This window comes from Ochotona princeps, chromosome 6, assembly GCF_030435755.1.
Source record: "Ochotona princeps isolate mOchPri1 chromosome 6, mOchPri1.hap1, whole genome shotgun sequence".
In the NCBI taxonomy this organism is placed as follows: domain Eukaryota; kingdom Metazoa; phylum Chordata; class Mammalia; order Lagomorpha; family Ochotonidae; genus Ochotona; species Ochotona princeps.
This window is the reverse complement of record NC_080837.1, coordinates 2,897,088-2,917,983: the sequence shown is the minus strand read 5'-3', so window position 1 is coordinate 2,917,983 and position 20,896 is coordinate 2,897,088. Positions and strand designations below refer to the sequence as shown.

Sequence of the window (20,896 nt, the reverse complement as noted above, 5' to 3'; positions counted from 1 at the left end):
TAAAGGAAAGTAGCCCCTATGTCGTGAACGAGGCACTGCGTCAGACATGACAGGAAGCGCAAAGATGGCAAAGGCCTTGTCTCTGCCATAAAATAAGCATATAGATATAAGCAGATACCATACATAATCATAATTGAAGGAAGAAAGTGATGGTGCATTTTAAAATCAGGGGACTACAGTCTTACGCTCAGGGGGAAGAGCCTAGAATGTCCGGGAGCTAAAGTCTCTAAGCAGTGTTAACAGGAACACATGGACGGTCCGACATAGACCCTGCTTGTGCCCGTGCTCCCGAGGCCCCGAATGCGGAGTGGCTGTGCTGTGCAGGCCGCCGGGCACGGGAGCAGAGCATCTCGCAGGCTCCTGTGTGGTGGGCCACCAGGCGGTGGAGGACTTACCTTCAGGCTGCGTTTCTACTCGCAGCGGAGACGAGCTCTCGCCGGAGCCGTGCTTATTTTGAGCCGTGACTCTGAAGATGTACACAGTTGCCGGCATTAGGTTCTGAATGGTCACTTGCATTTCTCCTGGGCGACTCGTATTTTCAACACGTTCTCTTTGGGCACAGGATTTGGAAAGAAAAGAGGAATCAATTAGGAGTAAATTCAGAATGGGCACTTTTCTCCCCCCTCACCATTCCATACCAAAAAAGGTCGTGAAACTTCTGGGGGTAGAACCATGCACAAAACGGAAGAGCAAGGCTACACTTTTTGGACGGGCCCCGAGGTCTCGCTTCATGCTCTCGATGCTGCCCATCTGGGCCCACTCTCGGTGAACACTGGGATGCCCTGCACACCACTCCCTCGGGGACAGTGGCCTCAACCACACAGAACCTCAAGGAGTGGTTCTTGGGGAAACTGACAAGACGTGGTTTTAGGCACGGCTTGATTTTCATAAAAAATCACAAGGAAGGCTGCATATACTTCGGGTAAGAGACTCCGAGTATAAAGAAAGTTTAGAGGTTAACACTTTTTCGGTGAAGAAAAACTTTAAACCTTTCAGTTAATCCTAAGCTGGTAATGACACTGTTTTTTTTGTTTGTTTGTTTCTGAATGAATTTCAAAGTGGTTTGAAAGGTAGTGTGTCCGATCACAAACAAGTCCAATGGCCTGGGATCAGCAGACAGTATGGGAAAAGTAGCGCCAGGTTTTGTTTTGGGTGCTGTGTGTCTGATGGGAGCCCACAGAGACACTGACTGTCCTGTGCATGTAATGAAAATTGGATCCTATTACAAAGGGTCTACAACAAATACTACGAAGGCATTCGTTTCAAACTGTTGGCTTTTAGAACTGCCATTTATGGCAAGAAGGAGCTGCCATTATTTTGACAAACACACAAGCCCCAAACCATTGCGCTGAAGAAATTATTCTAGAAGACTTTATCTCTGCAATGAAGGTTCTTAACTTGAAAACCATCAATGACTTGTCTTGGAACTGCTGATGAAAATCTGCTGAGGTCTCCATGACCACCTGCCAGTGTGTCTTAATGCCCGTGAACAACCTGCATTTCAGAGATAGATATTTTTCTGCTTTTTCTGGAGTTCGTTCTCTTAAAACCCCTGAACCACAGGATTTGGCCGGTTTCTCGCAGCCTGCGGTTTTCTGCTGCTTGGCTCGCACACTTGTGCTTGCCACGATGATCACTCCGTGGCAGACTGCAGACTCGCTGTCTTTTGCTCATCCTGCACCTGAGGGTTTCTCAAGCTCCCGCCCACTGGGATGTTTTTAGTTTACGCCACAGTGTCTTGCGTGTGTGTCCACATATTGCAATTGTGCTCTGCTGGGGTGCGGGAGCAGCATCAAACAAACACTGAAGGAAAGGAAACCTGTTCCTACATGAAAAGGAAAGACCAGGAGAAATGAAGATGGTAAAACCTAAAATGAATTTCTGTGGAGGGACCACAGTGCCAAGAACTAAGCCACAGAGCCCGATTTTCTCAAGGATGGGACACTCAGCAACCGAGAAGCTTCTGACCCCAGAGTGGTCAGAACTCTCAGAATCAAGCTAGTGCCAAACAAATATACTGGAAAAAACAAACAAACAAAAACCTAACTCTGGGACAAGAGCCAGGGTGCCAGGGAAAATATAAGTCCAAGTCGATGTGCTGGAAGGCGATGACCAAGGGTCTAGAAAGGACCCAGAGGTGCACTGTGTACTGGACATTGCAGGACTAGGACTCGGTGGGGGGCAGTTCTTGTACTGGCAGGGCTACCAGCTTGCCAGGGGCTTGTGGCAGTTACTGATGTGAAAGAAAGAATGTAGGGAGCAGACCTTTTCCTAACGGGCCTGATAGTGAATACAGAGAGGATAAGGGGCACAAAGGGGAGTATCAGGTAGCTACTTTGACTAAAAGCTATTCTGAGCTCCTGGACCACCAAAGTAACAGCTGTGTTCTGGCCCACTGTGCCTGGTGTGCCAACTTCTGGACTAGATGGGCAAATCTGTCTCTGATTCCTGTCAGTATCAGGAATAATATACTCTTTCCGTTTTACAGCTAACACCCGGAAAGGGCTGCTGTTTTCAAGTAAGGGTAATTTTTCTTTTGCAGCATGAGAATCACATAGCAGAAAAATCAGAGGAAGGACCCTGGGGAAACAGGCAATTCAGGTACTGGACAGAATGGCAGACCAGAACCAGGACAAGAGCGCCATCTGCTGGCCGAGCTCTTAGATGCAGGGACTGGAGAAAATGGCCAAACGCAGCAGAGGCATAGACGCCCACATCAAATTCTTAGTATAAATTGGGAAAGTAAACACATTTCCTGTTCCTTAAGACAGGAAGATTCAAGTTTAGAAAGGATAAATAAGTCCTGCTTGTCAAACAGACCTCTGTAAAGATGTCTGTATAACTCCTTCATTGCCTCCATTTAGAAATTGCATAGGAAAGAAGTCACTAAATGCGTGCCACCCACTGCTTCTGGTCATTGACCACCACCCAGGCCATCAATCACCACAGCTCCGCATTGCATCACTACCCCACTGCGCCTTCCCGCTAGCTGTGGGTAGTGCTCCCATGTACTGCTAATACAGCTGACTCACCGCATACACTTGCTCAGGAATGTAAAACATGTAAAACCGGCCCCCATTCCTTACCTGCTTGCGCTCAAATTCTTACGGGGCATTCCAACAACTCGCTCCAAGCTTGCATTCACTCTGATCCCTTGCTAACTGCCAGCTCAAACTCTGGGCCAACCAGGCCAGCCTCCTTGCCTTCCCACCTGCCTCACACCAGACCCAGAGCTGGAGCCACAGTCTTCCCTGACGTTTGGCTGGTCCACTTTCTCTGCCAGTTTAACTCCCACCTTTCTTGCAATTCCAACTTCACTGATAAAGCATCCTTTCTACTGGGATTAGACCAAAAGTCTCCACTCTTCCTCCCAATCTGTCCTACTCTGAGACCTGCCTGTGAAGTATGTTAACGTGGGATCTCCTCAGCCTGGGCACTGTTGAGACACTGGACAGGACAGTTCTTTGCCATCAGGGGGCTGCCCAGTACACTGCAGCATGCCCACCAGCACCCTGGCCTCTACCTACCAGATGCCAGCGAGCAGCCCCTGCACTCTGATCAAAGATGCCATCAGACATGGCCCTGCAGGACCAGGGGCTGTGGCTGGCTCAGAACTCACTGCTGCAGGCACTTATGTGCCCAGTATCCTCTCACTGGACATGTATCACTTCCTTTTCTTGTAACAGGCCTGCTTTGTGTTGTCCTCCTGCCTTTCATATCTGTGTAAGCCAGACACCTAGAAGCGTGATTGCTGTACTGAATGCTACGTGCAACACAGAATTTTAAAAATCTGCCAAGTCGGGCTCGGCAGTGTGGCCTGGTGGCTAAGGTCCTCGCCTCGATCCCATATGGCCGCTGGTTCTAATCCCGGCAGCTCCACTTCCTCTCTGTCTCTCCTCCTCTCAGTATGTCTGACTTTGTAATGGAAATAAAATAAATCTTTAAAAAAAAAATCTGCCAAGTCACCTTTAAAAATGATTCTAATATACTCTGCTCCTCAAAACCCAGACCAGATTTTTTTTCAGCCTGCAACTCACTTGCCATTGGACATCATCAACATAAAACTGGCAGCAGTATAGGTGAAAAACAAAAGGTAACTTCATTTTGTGCTTTGAAGGTTGCCTCTGATGGTTTGTAACTGCAATGGGCTTTTCACCAATGTATGTGGACTAATTGCTGTCTGAGTCTGCGTTCTGGGAGAGTGTTACACTCAGCAATAGCGGGAGCTCCTTATTGCAACTGGGTATGAATATAACCCTCTAGAAATGCTACAAAAATCTCCTGCCAGTTTGTCATTCGGTATGTTCATCTTGTTGATGATGCTTACCACATGGAATTTTACACTGTAACACGGTCAGTTCTGCCAGCCTTTCCTGTCACAACTTCCGCACATCCTATCTTCCTTTGCAAGGCATTTCCTCAATGTTAAAAATAATTTCCGCATTTCCATCTGTTTATAGATCCTAAAAATGTTTACCTACTAATTAGTTCTAGTTTGCTGTTATTGCAATGTAAGACAGAGATATAATCTCTATTTCTTTAAACCAAATGGAAAGTTATCTCAAAATGACTTCTCAAACATTGATTATTTCTCCACTGGATAAAATTAGCTCATTTCCGTAGCGGACACTTCCTTAGTGCTGCGGAATGCCAGGCTCTTCTGGCACCCATGTCGGACATACCCATCCGAACAGGGCAGACACAGGAGTGAGCTGGTAAAAGGGGCATTCAGAGGCTGGTGAGCTCTGAGAAAAAAAATAAGCTCAAAAAGAACCAAAGCAAACAAATCACCCCCGAAGCCCAACAAGAGCCCAGTGACGCTGTTGATTGTCTTCACAATCAAATCTGCTTGGCAGCCTCTGCCCTGGAAACACTCCCACCAGGCCTGTGTGTGAGCTGGCCAGTCATGTCAGCAACAGGTCTGCAGAGTTTGCTCAACATTTGACAAAGACCTGGCTGTGACACACGCGGTGAGCTGGTGGTATGGCTAGGGCGAGCATCCAGGGAGAGCTTGACAGACGTTGTGTGAAAGTGGCACACAACAAAACAGACACAGCCACCGGTGAGGGAACGTGTTTGGGTGGAAGGCACGACCAGGGCAGAGACATGGGCAAGCAGCCTGTGGCGTGCAGGAATGGCTCAAGGTTTTCCGCTGTCCCCTGTGGATTCTAAGACCTGTGGTGAGATCTCAAAGTCCCTGGGAGATGCCCTGAAACCAACACTTATGTGTGTGCTGCTTCCGAGGCAAGTACTGCATCTTTCTGTGAACAGAACTACGCTTCCTTATCTTTGTAAAGCTCCAAATGCCCAGGGCAGTGTTCAGATGAACATTACCCGATGACAGTACTGGGAAAGGTGAGCAAAGGGTTTCATGAGGCTTAAATTGAGCCAACAAGGTAGAACACAGCTCGGTTTCAGCAGAGAGAGGGACTAGGGGGAGTGCCTGAGGAGCCTGGGACCAAAGGCCACAACGGCAGGAACAAGGCTGTCATTTTACATCAGTGAGGTTGGACACATCGAGAGCGAGGCAGCCTGGATGGTCCGTCAGTGCCGGAGAAGGGAGATGGAGAAGAACTTGGATGTGAAATTCCACATTCAAACCCTGCCCCCAACCTCTCCTGCACCATCAAGGAGATTTCCTTGAGCTCAGCAGCCCACGATACTTGACAGGCAGGCAGATGCTTGCTTCCAATCACTTAGAAAAATTAGGCCACTGCTCACTGAAGCTGAGGAGTGGAGAGTGGCCCTGGTTCCACTCAAGACTGCCTGTTTCTCAATCTATCCCAGAGAGGTAAGATATCAGTTTGGACTATCTTTTTTTTTTTTTTTTTTTTTTAAAGATTTATTTTATTTTTATTACAAAGTCAGATATACTGAGAGAAGGAGAGATAGAGAGGAAGTGGAGCTGCCGGGATTAGAACCAGCGGCCATATGGGATCAAGGCAAGGGCCTTAGCCACTAGGCCACGCCGCCGAGCCCCTGGACTATCTTTAATGACTGGCCTTCAGCAACAGAGACACAGTTCAGTGGCCACATTCAGCACTGGGAGCTGGGACAGATGCTACAGCACTCAGAGCCTGGCTGGAGGTGTGGTGGAGGGGGCCTCTGGTGTGGCCATCCGACCCCAGGGACACAGAGCCTGGCTGGAGGTGTGGTGGAGGGGGCCCCTGGTGCGGCCATCCGACCCCAGGCACACAGAGCCTGGCTGGAGGTGTGGTGGAGGGGGCCTCTGGTGTGGCCATCCGACCCCAGGCACACAGAGCCTGGCTGGAGGTGCGGAGGAGGGGTGACCAAGGTGCAGCCACCAGAGCTCAGGCACACGGCTACTTACCTGGCAGTCCCTTCCTTGGTGTAGAACACAGAGTAGGTGAGGCTGTCTCCCTGAGGGTCTGACGCGGGCGTCCGCCACGTTAGCTTGATGAAGCGGGTCGAGACCAGGGAGGCCACGACATCCCGGGGAGCTGAGGGCAGTGGTCCCGTTGTAGCTGGTGCTAGATGGTCAGTAGTGGCACTGGTCAGTGAAGTGGGAGGTAATGTTGGGATGGCAACATCTTGTCATGTGCAAACATTGGGGAACATGAAGGGCAAACCACGACGGTTTTTTTTTTAAAAGAGAACAGAAAAAACAAAACACAAAAAAAGAAATAAACAAAACCACGATGGGAAACAAAATAAGATGAATGAACATAAAAAAGGTCATTAAACTGAAGGCTAACATGCAAAGGTCACTACTGGCACTAACGGGGACATGGCTGTAGAGCAAGCAGGCTTCCTGGTCACTAAAATGGCCGTGGGCAAGGAGGTGACAGGTGAGAACGAGACATCTCACAGAAGGACACGGCAGTTCCCAGGCGACTTCCTGAGTTTTGAAAGCAGTGCTATCCGTCCAACTCTGCATCTGTCACTGGCATATACGAGACAGCAATGCTCTCTGCTACTCTTGCACTTCTGTGTGCAATCTGGACAAGTCCCCTGGCAGTCAGCAGGGATTCTGGGCGATGACCTCACGGCCGACTCTCAGACTGCACCTTCAGCCTTCATCTTGACAGGAAACCCTGTCTCTCTCTCTGGCTATCCCTTCGTGTTGCTAAGTCATACTACCTTCCCCATCCTGTCAGTGCACTGAACTTGGACAGTGTAAAATCCCAAATCAAAGACTCCAAAGCCACAGCATTTCAATAGGTTTATCTGTTACAACCCTCATGCGAAAATAATTTGCAGACCTCAGGAACCTCAAGGGGGAGGTGACACAGCCCCACACTGAGGGTTCTGATGGCTCAGTGTCTGTTGTAAAGCTAGACACCCGTAGCTCCAGGTAACTTCTGACAAATTATTTTATTTGAAAGGTACAAAGAGAGGCAGCAGTGGAGAGAGAGGAGATCTTCCACCTACGGGTTCATTTCCGAAATGCCTGTACCAATTTGCACCTGGCCAGGCAGGAGCCCAGAGCCCAGAACTGTTTCCCACATGGGTGGGAGGTTGTTGAGCCATCAACTGCTGCCTCCCAGGGTGTGTGCTAGCAGGAAGCTGAATTGCACTGGACATGGGCTGTGGGCATTCCGAGTGGCATTTCAATCACTGTGTCAAATAACTGCCCCCAGCCCAGTTAACCTGACCTCCCAAGCTAAAACCCGCCCACTGTGGGACAGCTGATTTTCAAAATGTATTACATTCCTCACAATGAACCAGAATTCACATGACGGTCAGAAAAACCTGTTTAATCTCACACTTTTGATTGTGCATAAGCTTTATTTTTTACTATTACAGAAGTGCAGAGAACCTCAGAGTGGTTCACTCTCCAGATGCCTGCCAGGGCTGGGACTGGGCTGGGCCAGAGCCAGCAGCCAGAAAGTCCATTCCCGTCTACACAGGTGGGGTGGAAGAGGCTCTAACTCACTGGAGCTGCTCAACTGCTGCTTCCCCAGGTTTGCATTAGCAGGAATTTGACGTCTCAATCAGCATCTTGAATACGAGGCCAAACTCCCACTCCTAATCTCACCACTTTGGACTCTAGGAATTCATTAGAAAATTGTGTCCTAACCTTAATGGGGAAGATTGGCAGGAACAAGGCAGAGAGGAAGATGAAAACTGCAGAGCCTACGTTGAATGAGGTGGTACGGCAACAATTTTCTGGAAATGTCTAAATAGAGTGCAAGAAAATCTTCAAGTGATGTGGTCTAACTGTGCCAGATGACACTGATTTTCCCACCAGGACAGAGCAAAAGAAGGTCCACCTGCAGGGTCCGAGAGGGTGGGCAAGGGGAGAGTAGGCCAACAGTGACCATTTCCCCAAATGTTTTCCACCAGGCCTGTAATCTCTTGGCATCGTCTGATCCTCAGAGCAGCTCTAGGAAACAGGCACTGTCCCTCTCTCCCACTGGGAAGTGACTGACACACAGAAGCCCTCGGGCACTTGCCCTAGCTCACGGCTAACAAAAGGTACCAAAACCCTCGGGGGCCTGTGGCTGCAGCCGCCAGGCCAGGACGCTGTCAACTCCAGCTCCAGCCCTGGCTGTGCTGCTTATGCTCACAAACTGTCACTTATTCCCTCCCAGCCCCTCTCCCCGCCCTGTCCAAGTGATGCTGCCGAGAGCCGGCTGCTACTGAAATGTCAGATTATTAAGTTTCAACCCAGATGCAAAGTACACACTCCTCTGGAACAAAGGTCAGGAGCATAAAACCGTTCCGCCTGAAAGGCCTCTGCGACCTTGTGCTTGCTGCGTGTGTCTCACGGGAAACAAGCCCTGCTCACTCGCAGTCCCCAGAGCTGCATTTGCCTGCGCATCTCCTTTGTTTATTCGCACAGTAACTCCATGGTGGCAGGGTGGAAACGACAGCAGTAGATGGTGGGATGACGGTTAGGAAAGAACCAAGAACTTGGAAGCTTCAGGCTTAGGAGCCTGCGTGGTTGGAGGCACCATTAGGAGAAGGGGACTATTAAAGGTGATAGTGGGAGACCAGAAAGGAGATGCACAGGTCATCTAAGTTAACCACCTAGCACCTATGGAAGAAACGTGTAGCAAGCAGTTGGAATTGGGGATCTCAGTGATGAGACGGGTGCAGGAGGCGCCTCCACGCCACCTTGCTTTGCTATTTTTCTGTCTGTCTAGAAGTGCATTAAGCTGCTCCAAGTCTGACCTGACTTGCCACACTGCAGGAAGAAGAGGAAGAAGTCTGCTACCGGGGAGGCAACAAGTCTATCTGAAAGAGCCCAGGGTTTCTAGTACAAAGGCCTACGTTCAAAACATGGCTCGGCTGCTTCCTCCAAAGTCAGGCTGGCAAGTCACTCTGTCTCTTTACACACTACAGTGACCTCCCTCTCCAGGTCCCAGGCTGACAGGAATGAGATGAGCACCAAATAAGGAACGTGCATGGGAACACACTGCTTTAGTCACAGCCTGAACAGTACTCCAGGAGAAAGGCAGTGACAGAGGGAAGGCAGAGGAGAGCCAGGTAACAGGGGAACCAGCCCGAGGCGGGCATGCAAATGCCCCATCAGCTCCTCCAGCACACATCTGTGGTGTTCTGGCAGCAGCTGCACCACCTTGCATTCAGGCCCTGTCACTCACATTTTTGCTCCTGGGGGCAAAACATGCATATGCTTCATTACAGAATCACCCATGGTGCCACTGTACACTTTAGACAACCAATTAGTATGTACTTATTTAATTTATAAATAGTAGGAAATTCAGGAAGAATGTGACTGCAATAGAGATGGATGTTTCTAGAATCTCATCTAAGGCAGTATTTTAATCTCTTCAACAGATACACAGTATACACACATTACATTGTAAGTTGGCACACCATCTGCAAAGAAAATGTGTTGCATTAATTATCTGGCTGAAAGTGTAGATACAGCTAGATCACAACACATTCCGAATTATCCATGGGGAAGACGCACTCCCACCATAGCTCCCCCTACCGCCGAGTTCCTTCCTAGCTTAGTTCTGCTGTGGCTGAGCCGCTAAGACGGCTGTGTGACCACAGGTGCCCAAACAGGCCTCACGTCACAATCAAAGGCAAGATGGAACAGTTGGGATGCTGGACTTTGGACGTGAAGGTTTCAGGAGGTGGACACGTATTCCTTCCAAAAAGCAAACACAAAGCCAGAAAAAAAAAAAATTAGCAAAGACTGGAAAGCAACCAAAGGCACACAATGAGCTCAGAGGTTCATTTTTATGGAAATGACTGCATTTCCAGGAAAGAGACTCCATGGCACTGCCCTGGTCTGCTGCAGGGGCTGTTAAACCAGGGAGTTTTAAAAGCTGTGGGGCTGTGATAGTGCGGGCATGTAAAGTATCTTCACTGATAGTAGCAACCTGGAAGTGGGCAACAGGAACAAGATGTTTCCCTGGGTGGAGTGGTAAGAAGTCCTGATAAGCCTCCACACATCCAGAGTAACTGGGAGCCATGGGTATGCCCCAGGGACCAAAATGCCCCTGGCCAAAGGAACCGTGTGTGTGTGTGTGTGTGTGTGTGTGTGTACACTTGTAAAACAAGTAAGTATGAGTGATTTGCACAAAGCACAAACCAGGACAAGCTGAAAAATAACCCAAATTTTGAATGTACCTCTTAAAGCGCTAAGATCCACCAGGTCGAAGTGGCTGGCTTAATGGTTTGAGGTACATGAACATAACTTCTGACCAACCCTTGGCTCAACTTGAATCTCTATTAGCACAGGGGCTGTGCTGAGAAACAAACCCAGACTTCTGCAAAGCGAAACAAAAGAAAACAAGACACAAAAGACAAAAACAAGCAAAACAGACCCAAGAGCTGTCTCAGCAGCAAAGATGTTGGGAAATACACCACTCTGAGCAGACATGCAAGGAATAAGAAAGCATGATGCATGCTGAGCGTGGTGGGAAGAGCAGTCAACACAGAGGTCTCAGGTCCTTCATATGTTGCAGCTGACAAAGATTTTAAATCTATTCCTATGATAGATTCTAAGAACTAAAAACATCTATAGAAACCCTATGGGCTCTGAGTCACAGCTGATCTCACTCACAAGCTAAGGTAGCCCATGACAGGTTCCCAGGTACTAGCAGAAAGTAGTCCTGTACCATAGACAAACTTGATCACCCAGGGTGCTGGCAGCAGCTGGCAACTCTTATTTGTTTGTCAGTTCTTTGGGTCCCTGAGTCCCATGGAAGCAACTTGCAAAGGGCCCAGATGGATGCCTGCGTGTACAGTGTCTGCTACTGGACTGAGCCTGGCTCGAGACGTTCACAGCTGGGGAAATATGGCCCCAGACCAAGAGTGGGCTTGTTGTGGACATCTGATTGTGGCCTCAATGTTCTTGCTTGCTGTCCTACCCTATTGTCTGTTGTCCTGGATGCTGCTCTGTACGTGCTTGGGGAGAATCTCTATTTGGAGCTGTTGTTGGTTATTCGAGTCTTTTGTACCCTTTCTGACCGTGTTTGATTGCTTTATATGGAAATGTTCAACTATCACAACTCAAAAAATGTTTCTACTGCTGGAAAAAAAAAAACCAACTCAATCATGTGGTTTCTTTGAATACAGCCAGGGTGGATAAAGGAGTGGCAAGGCTTCAAGGGCAACAATCAAGAGCTCTTTACAGTAAGTGGGGCACCGTGTCCTGCAGAAACTCAGTTCACAATTTCTCAGCTTTTCAGTAGCGTTTCCTTATTCATCTCATCGGCTTTTCAACATTCCCGCACCCACAGCCCTAAAAGGGGAAGGCAGTCTTAGTGTCAGCCCTGTGGCGTGTGAGACAGTATCCGTAAGGCAAGGTCTCTGTAGTAACAGTGGACCAGAGACAAGCTACTCTTAGAACTGCCACAGGCATGCCAATCAGAATTGGCCCATGTGCTTGTCCCATTCTGGAATTATAATTTAGTAACTACATATGAATGTTCCAGGATCTTGTTCATTCTCCAAGTTTGTCTACAGGGTCCCTATTCCATGATTCCGAAATAGCAGTTTGTATCAGCCTTCCCTCCCCTCAACCCTGCCAGTCCTATCACAAACAGCTCAAAGAAAGCAATAAAAAACACAACCAAAAAAACCTCTGAGAAGCATACACACCAATTAGAGTCCAATAAAACAACTGTTTTTTTTTTTTTTTTTTAGATTAAAGATACTGAAAGGAAGCATGCACACCCAAGGGGAAATAACAATTACAGGAGGTTATTAATCACATCACTTTATTAAAAACGAAACACTGTGAGAGGAGCTGGGCAGGGCTGGCTCCTGAGAGTTATCCATCCTATGAAGGAGGCATTGACAAACACGTGGTTGTCACCGTGGGGCCAGGCTGCAACCGCGCTGTTCCCACTGGTGCCTCTCAAGAATGCAGTCACGTTTCACGGAGGGTCACAAGCAAGAAGCAAAGACATATACTTCTTCTCCCTCCCCAACTAATGAAACGTACCACTGTTTCCACATTTAAAATACAATGCTACTGATTTAGAGAAAACAGGAGAAAGAAAATAATGCTACAAAGGTGCTGACTGAGTCCTGGTGGAAAAGGCTGTGTCATATGTAGCAAAGCAACATACAGTGAAGTAACAGTGTAGGAGAGGAAGCAACTGAAGCTGAGTGTGTCCGGGTAGAGCCTAACTGTCTCCAGGATGCATAGCGTAATTCCACCTGTTGAGATCTCAGCTCCAGCTGCGTAATCCTGAGCAGGCGCTAAGTATTACGTTACTGAGCTGACGTAAAAACCAAAAGAGAGGCTATACTGAAAGCACTTAGCATGTTTTCCGGCACAGAGCAAGTGATCAGCTATGATGAACTTAGTGTTCTTAAAAGAATCCTGCTCATTGTTGAGAACGGAGTGGGATGGAAGCTAGAGGAGGCATGGTTTTCACCTCCCATCCGAAATACCTGTTAAGTTTTTATTTATTTTAATTTTATTTCAAAGGCAGAGTAACAGAAAGGAAAGACATACGGAGATCTTTCATATGCTGGATAAGGCTGAAGCCAGCAGCCTGGAACTCAACTGGAGTCTCCCACGTGGGTGGCAGGGACACAAGCACTTGACCCATTGGCATGGCTCCCAGCATGGAGCTGCACGGGAAGTTTAGTAGCTGGTACTCAAACCAGGTACTCTGATTTGGGATCACACACAGTAACTCTTTGCTTCACCGAACACCTGTCCCCTCCCCCAAATCTTGATATTATAGAAAGTTACTTGAACTCGAAAGGATGTCATCCTAAAGAGCATAATGCTCAATCCTTAAATGATAGAAACTGGGGGATGGTACATTGGTCAACAGGTCAGTCTTCTACCTGCAAGTGCCAGCATCCCACACAGGCACTGGCTCATGTAATGGCTGCTCCGTCTCCAATCCAGCTCCCTGTGGATAGCCTGGGAAAGCAGTAAGTTTGGCTCAAGTCCTTGGCTCCCTGCACCCACAGGGGAGACCTGGAAGAAGCTCTTAGTTTCTGGCTTCCATTTGGCTCAGCCCTGGCTGGTGAAGCCATTTGAGGAGGAAGCCAGCAGATGGAAAGCCTACTCTGTATCTTCTCTCCGTAATCTGCATTTTCAATAAAAACAAAGTCTTAACAACAACAACAACAACAACAACAACAGAAACTAGTTTCCTAACAACAATGGAACAGAGAAAATATGTAGGCAAAAATGGCAGGACAAAAAGAGCCTTCAAATGAGCAGAAAAGAACAAGACCAGAGTTGTTCTACAGAACAAAGGACATGAGAAAACACCCAGGTAATTAAATGAAGCACTGCTTTGGGAGTGCTTAATCTAGAGAATAGTACCTCTTTGGCTCATCCTGAACCACTTTTTGCTCCAGTTGTACTCTTGGGATAAAACCTTAATAGACTTTTGGACTCAGAACAGACATTTCATAGGTCAACCACAGGTAAACAGAAACAATCAAAGGCAAATATACATAGAAAGTTGGGCCATGGAGCATCAACATAATGAAAGAGAAGGACAAGAGGTCAGTGTTGTGGTGTAGCATCTTAAGCAGCCACTTGTGATGCCAGCATCTCACATAGGACTGTCAGAAGACTGGCTGCCCTGAGCTGATCTAGCTCCCTGATAGTGGCCCCAGGAAGGCATCAGAAGTTGGCCTAGCAAATGGTCCCCTCCATCCAAGTGGAACATCTAGATGGAGCTTACATCTCCTGGCTTTGGCTTAGCTGACAGTTGGCTGTTACGGCCATCTGGGGAGTAAACAATGAACAGAACATTTCTTTGTCTCACTTGCTCTCTCTGCCTTTCGCATAACTAAAACTTAATTAAAAAATACAGCAGAAGTATAAAATCCAACAGGAAGGGGCCATCTGGTCTAGTCATGAACATGTTCCACTCACGACACCAGCTTTCTGATAAGGCACACCCTGGGAAGGCAGAGGTGACGGCTCCTGCCTCCTATGTGGGACACCCACACTGAGTTCCAAGTTCCCAGCTTCAGCCTGGCCTAACCCCAGCTATTGCAGGCATCCGAAGAGCGGCAGATTGCCTTGTTCTGTCTCTCAAAACAACACAACACACATAACACACACACATAACACACACACACACCCCAGAAGGAGGAATCATCAAGAAGGAAATGGGAGAGAAAACCAATGCTTGGAGAATCAAGATGGCAGAATAGGGTAAGGACACATTTAAACGGATGGAGAAACATTTAATCAGGATGAAGCAGAGAGGACACATTCCAGGAAATAGGAGAGGACAGAACAACAGCAGAGGGGTACCTGGAGACTGACAGACACAGGAAAGCAGCGGACACAATGGTGAGGTGTTGCAGTGACTGATACCCCAGTGGCATTCAGCTAACAGTGATCTGAACTCCACCAGCAGCTGGAATCCACCAGCAACCAGGCGGGAAGGGACTTTCACTGGGAGCTTGGGAAGTGAACCCAGACAAAGAACTATCCGTCCTGCTGGTCCATTGATTTGACCAGGAGCAGAGACAGAGCAGCAGATCCCACAGGGACAGTGCGAGAACAGAGTGGATTTCACAGCCCAGTCAGCCCCCTAGAGCTGAATTGGGCGCCATTTTGCTTAAGGAGGCAAAGGCAAGGGAAAGGACTGAGCATACACTGAGCTGGGAATGAACTCATTTCTAACTAGTGAACTGCATCAACGTGGCATTCTACAGGTTCCATCCAAGACGGGTGTGGGTAGCCCTCAGACCTGACGGCCAGCAGATCAAGAACTCTAGTAGTGGTACCTCAGGTGCCATTTTGTACAGTGTGGCAAAAGCTTTAGGACTGCAGGGACAACAGTGAACTCCGCATGTACTGAGCTCATGAGAAATCACTGAGTTCAGTGGATTGCACTGGTCCTGCAGGAAAATAATACCAACTGTGGCATCATATGGGTCAAAATAGGCCTGTGTGGCACCCAGACCTAATGTCCAACAGGTTCTGGCAAGATCAGCACCACCAACAGCTTAGCTATATAGGACACCTGGTGTCTCTCTAATCCTGGGACCTGCTCCAACCGGAAGTGGGAGAAAGTTTGTACAGACAACAGTGCAGCCTCAACACAGTATCACAGGAAGTGGAGATTGATGAGCCAGGAGTTGGCGCTAAGGAGTTCTTGGTAGAAATCTAACATAAAAATCCAGACCTGGAACTCGCTGGAGGGAATTGCACAATTGGCTGCAAGCAAAGAGTTGTGAAGTAAAATCGAACTGTAGACATGTGGGTGACACAGCTTAGAAACCTGCCCCAAGGAGAAGACTCTGCCAACCAGAAGTACAATGACCAAGAGCAAAAGAAGAAACAAAGGCACAATGAATATTACTGAAAAAGCCCCTGCAAAGGAGCAAAACCCATTGCCAACCTGAGAGTTAACTGAGGAAGACATCGAGAAAATGGGGGAGACAAAACTCAGAAAACTCATTTTAAGGCTTCTGATCAACAATGAGAAGCACATACAAGAGTTCAAAGAATTTAGGAATATTTTGCACAAACAGCAGCAATAAAGCAAATAAAGGCTGATATGTCAGAAATTAAGAACACAGTAGAGCAAATTAAAAGTACAGTGGAGAGTCTCCAAAATAGAATGAAGCAAGCAGAAGAAAGAATCTCGGAATTGGAAGATATTTCCTGTCATCAGGGGGAAGCAAACAAAAAGCTGGAAGCAGAGCTGGATCAGGCCAAAAAAAATATTCAAGAATTGAAAGACACTATTAAGAGGCCTAATATAAGAGTTATGGGAGTCCCAGAAGGTGCAGAAAGAGAAACTGGTTTCACAAATATATTTAATGAAACCATAAAGGAAAATTTCCCTGATCTAGATAAAGAATTGGGAAACAACATCCAGGAGGGGCACAGAACTCCCAACAGGCTTGACCAAAAGTGATCTTCACCACAACACATGATCATCAAGCTCTCTTCAACTGAACATAAGGTAAAGATCCTTAAATGTGCACATGAAAAAAATGAACTGACATATAAAGGAATGCCAATTAAACTCACAGCTGACCTCTCACAGGAAACTCTACAGGCAAGAAGGGAATGGAGTGACATATTCCAGATTCTAAAAGAAAAAAATTGTCCGCCCAGGATAACATATCCAGCAAAGCTTTCTTTTGTCTTTGAAAATGAAATAAAATTCTTCCACAGTAAAGAAAAGTTAAAAGAATTTGCCTCTTCCAAACTTGCCCTACACATGATACTTCAAGATGTTCTCTTGACAGAGAAGAGGAATAGCACCAAACAAAACTAAAGGCAAATGGGAAGAACATCCCAGTAAAATGACAACAGAAGACTAAACCAATGAACAACCCATTCCTAAAATGACAGGAGCAAAGTACTACCCATTCATATTAACCCTGAATGTAAATGGCTTAAGCTCAATCAAACGTCATAGATCAGAATGGATTAAAAAACAAAACCCATCTGTTTGTTGTCTAGAAGAGACACATTTCACCAACAAAAATCAGCGGAAACTATATCACATGGGATTTGATGTTTTCTGTTAGTTTCATCTCTTCAAAACACTTTCTTCTCCAACATGGAAAGTGTAACTCCAATAGTCCAATCCATACTGTTTCTTTTTTTATTTATTGATTGCTTTTTTTGACTGTATCCTATGTGTTTTGATGTTTTTATTTCAGTTTGGTTCCTTCCAAATAATCTCTTATCTCTAGTCGAACTCATCACGTGCTCATGAATTATACAATGGCATCATTTTTCCCAAGAGACTTCTGTATTTCCTTTTTGTCACTCATGTGTTGGTTACTCAGTGGCACGTTATTTTTTCAAGGTGCTATAATTTGTTGATGCTATTGTTGTTGATGTGGCTGTTCTAACTCATACCAGTTGTTGACCTTGTTTCACGGCTTCTCACTTATGGTAATGTATAGTGATGGAGTACCGGGGTCTATCATATACAGATGTGGGGGTATAAAGGAACATGCATCCCTGCATCCAGACGAAAGATGGATTCCCAATGAAACTGTTGGACATCTGTAGACAAAGGGATGCTGGACTGTCTGACACTGTCTGTACCAACAATGTCGGGGTACACTTAAATAAGAGACTGACAGAATTATGATTCCTTATGAAGGACTACACTATTGTAGTAAAATGGGAAAAATCTGATGGGGGTGGAAGTTTGGGGGGAATCCAAGTCTATACAAAAATGTACCACATAATTCAAAATTAAAAAAAAATAAGGAAATGGGAAAACTTCTACCAGATCTAAAATGTCAGAATACCATGAAACAAGAAAACACCATAAAAAAAAGTTATGGGATCCTGGGGATTAAAAGCATAGGTTTTAACACCTGGAGCACCCCTTGGCCCAGCTTGCTGACCTGGCAGGAGACTGGCAAGGGATATCCTGCTGTGTGGAGAGAAGTCACAAGTGGAGGAAGCACTCTGACTCTACGGACTAACTTCGAAGGGTGGAGGACACAGCTCCTTTGGTGCCCCAGCAATACACTCTTACTGGGGAGTTTTATTATCTGTGTGTTCTGATGATCACACTGCCAGTAACTTCTGGTTTAACACAAAACACTCGTATAAACAATCAAAGGAAATTATAAAATAAAATGAACACAGAACACTCCTCCCATTCTTGTGTGGCTTTCATTTTAGGGAAGTCATCTGACTTTTTTTTCCTGACATCAAAAACGCTCATTAAAACAGCTGTGCCAGATGCCAGTGACGCAGCACCATCAGCAGTGAGCCAGGAAGGAACACGCCTCTCCCTCTCTATCCTAAACCTCACGCTGCTGTCATAGGGAGGTTCCACCACTGCAAAGGAGAGGAAGAAACCAGAGCACACAAGGGCATTTCTGCTCTTTACCCAGTCAGGCCAAGAGAAAGGAAACACTGATTTTATCTCAATGTGTTTAGTGATTGATATTGACTTTAATCTCAGTCTTCCAAGAAGCAGCTGAAAGAGCAAAATAAGTATTTTTTTTTTAAAATCTGGATTCAGATCAAATTCCAGCTGGTTTTATTTCCCTAGATTGTGTAAAAATCAATGGAACTTGAAGAGTTGTTAAGATCTTTAATAAAACTACTTTAAAATCCACTACAACTACTCAGATTTGTAAGAGTAAGACTGAAGAGGAATTGCAAGAAGATGAGTAGCAAAATAATCACCAGACCAGAATTCAAATAAAAAAATCCCACATTGGTAACATGGGAGTCCACCACACTCAAGTATGTATAGACATTGTAAGGGAAAATTTGACCAATACTGGCAGAAAACAAGGGTTGTTCTCAAAACATATGCACAAAGCTAAAACATAAGAACAACATTAGTGTAGTTAACTCTGAGGAACCTGAGTGTTTTCTGCTTTTGCAATTTCTGCCTTGCTTGCTTGGCTGGGGAGCTGTGTGAACTCCAGGCCTGACAGTAAATGTGACACCTGGCAGGTCACACAGGCAGAGCATTCCTCAGCAAGGAGGCCCCTGGTGTTGGAAAAGCCTTGCTGTTAGAGAAGACTTGCTCACTACCCTACAGCCCACCAGTCTGTACTATTTGAAACTTGCTTGCTTCAAACCCACCAACAGAAGCCTGTCAACTTGCTCTTTTCAAAAGTTTACAGTTAAACTGACCAATCGTGACTGTGGAATTATGTGGAACTGGCCTGAAATGCATAAACACCCTGTGTTGTCCAACTCCGGCCCTTTTTTCTCCTTCTTCTTCTGTCGCTGCCACTACTGCTACTGCTGCTGCCGCTACTCCCCAGTCCTGCTGGTCTGGGTGATGGCTGGGAACCTAGGCTAGCCTGAATAAACCGCCCTTCTGCTGTGTATCGACTTCAGGCTCCTGATGATTTCTGGGTACAACAACTCAAAAGAAAAATACTTTCTGAAACGTGAATCAAATTACATTCTGCTTTTCATTTCTGGGGTCCCATGAAGTATGCAGAAATGGGACATGGTCCCAATGCAAACACTACTGTAGCATGAAAGAGCACACCAATGCAGCATGGAAACACGCAACCAAGTCCACACACAGCACTTACGACAACATGAGATCAAAGTCCACACACAGCACTGACAGCGACACAGGATCAAGTCCACACACAGCACTTACAGCAACATGAGATCAGGTCCACACACAGCACTGACAGCGACACAGGATCAAGTCCACACACAGCACTTACAGCAACATGAGATCAGGTCCACACACAGCACTGACAGCAACACAGGATCAAGTCCACACACAGCACTGATGCTACAGGAAATCAACTCTACTTGCAGCCAGACTGTCGGTGACATCTTTCAGAATCAAATGATACTCTGCCAACTATGACATTATTGTATAATTGAGCATCTTTTAAATATAAGCACCAATTAAAAGAATCCTAGACTCCTTCTGGTGTCTTAGCACTGCATAATAGTTTCTTTCTTCATAACAAAATAATAGCCTCACACTTAAATTTAAACTTGTGTTCTGATAGCTTCTGAACACTTTTTTTTTGTGCCCAGGAATGTCATATGCAGGACACTCATTTAATTGTCAAATAATAAAATTAAAAACAACCAAAAAAGTAAAAAACAAAAACCAAACAAATGAAAAACTATCAGACACCAAATTCTTACCCAGACCTCACAAGCTGCAGTCTGAGGATTCATGACTTCTGGCAAAGATGAAATTGATGCTCAACACCAAGCTATTCATACTTCAATTATATGTCCCTCTCTAAAATTATCTTAAAACAGATTATTCATTATAGCACAACTCAACAGTAACTGGAACAAACTTTCTTAACCTAAGTAGACTACAAACTGTTATGTTTAAGATTTACATAAAGGATCCCTCCACTTCTACTTAGCATGAAAACTCCAATCTTTTCCCTTGCCCTTAAATAATCTTCAAGTAAGTCACAAATCTTGCTATATGTTTGTCAGACATAAGCCTTTAGGGTATAAACACAAAGTTTCTCTATTGGCACCACTTAGCCGAGGGCCATCTACGCCCCATCTCATGGCGCCACAGGCTCTACGTGTTCCTCTCTGAACCACTCAACAGAACATTAGTCTTCTACAAGTGCTATTTGTATCCTCAGGTATTGAGGACTAGTGAGATTTCCAAATGGTTCTATAAGTTCCACCCTCTGACTTGCTGTGAAGGGCTTTCTGGTCCATATCCCTCTCTCCAGACGATCAGCCCTAAACTCTCACTCATTAGCACTGGTAACCGGAGCTGCCTGCTATTCTGCAATGCACTCTCGGCCTCCTTGTTCAGACATCTGAAATGACAGGCTTTTTCCATCTTCCTGTCCTAGGCTCAGAGGATTTGCCACTTTCCTCAAGAAGCCTTATCTACCAAACCTACAAGAAGCGATTCCTCCCCACTTAGAAGCACACTAGCACTTTGGCATTCAGGACAGTCTGCATTATAATTAATTGGATTCATAACCTAAAACCTCTACCCTGGCACTGTGCAGAAACTTTCAGATTCGAAAAATTGCAAATAGTTGG

General features: G+C 46.2%; 1 protein-coding gene across 7 annotated transcripts in view; it reads right to left on the bottom strand.

Moving 5' to 3' along the window:
• Positions 1-20,896, bottom strand: part of NEO1 (neogenin 1) — a 192,217-nt gene that overhangs the window by 45,164 nt on the left and 126,157 nt on the right. For 4 of the 7 annotated variants that reach the window (XM_058665450.1, XM_058665451.1, XM_058665446.1 and 1 more), the window contains exons 8-9: positions 6,332-6,551; positions 396-550 (exon numbers count right to left, since the gene is read on the bottom strand). In XM_058665450.1, the coding sequence (XP_058521433.1) occupies positions 396-550; positions 6,332-6,551 (375 nt within the window). The remainder of the gene's footprint in view (positions 1-395; positions 551-6,331; positions 6,552-20,896) is intronic. The other 3 variants (XM_058665452.1, XM_058665448.1, XM_058665449.1) reach the window with 1 other exon arrangement.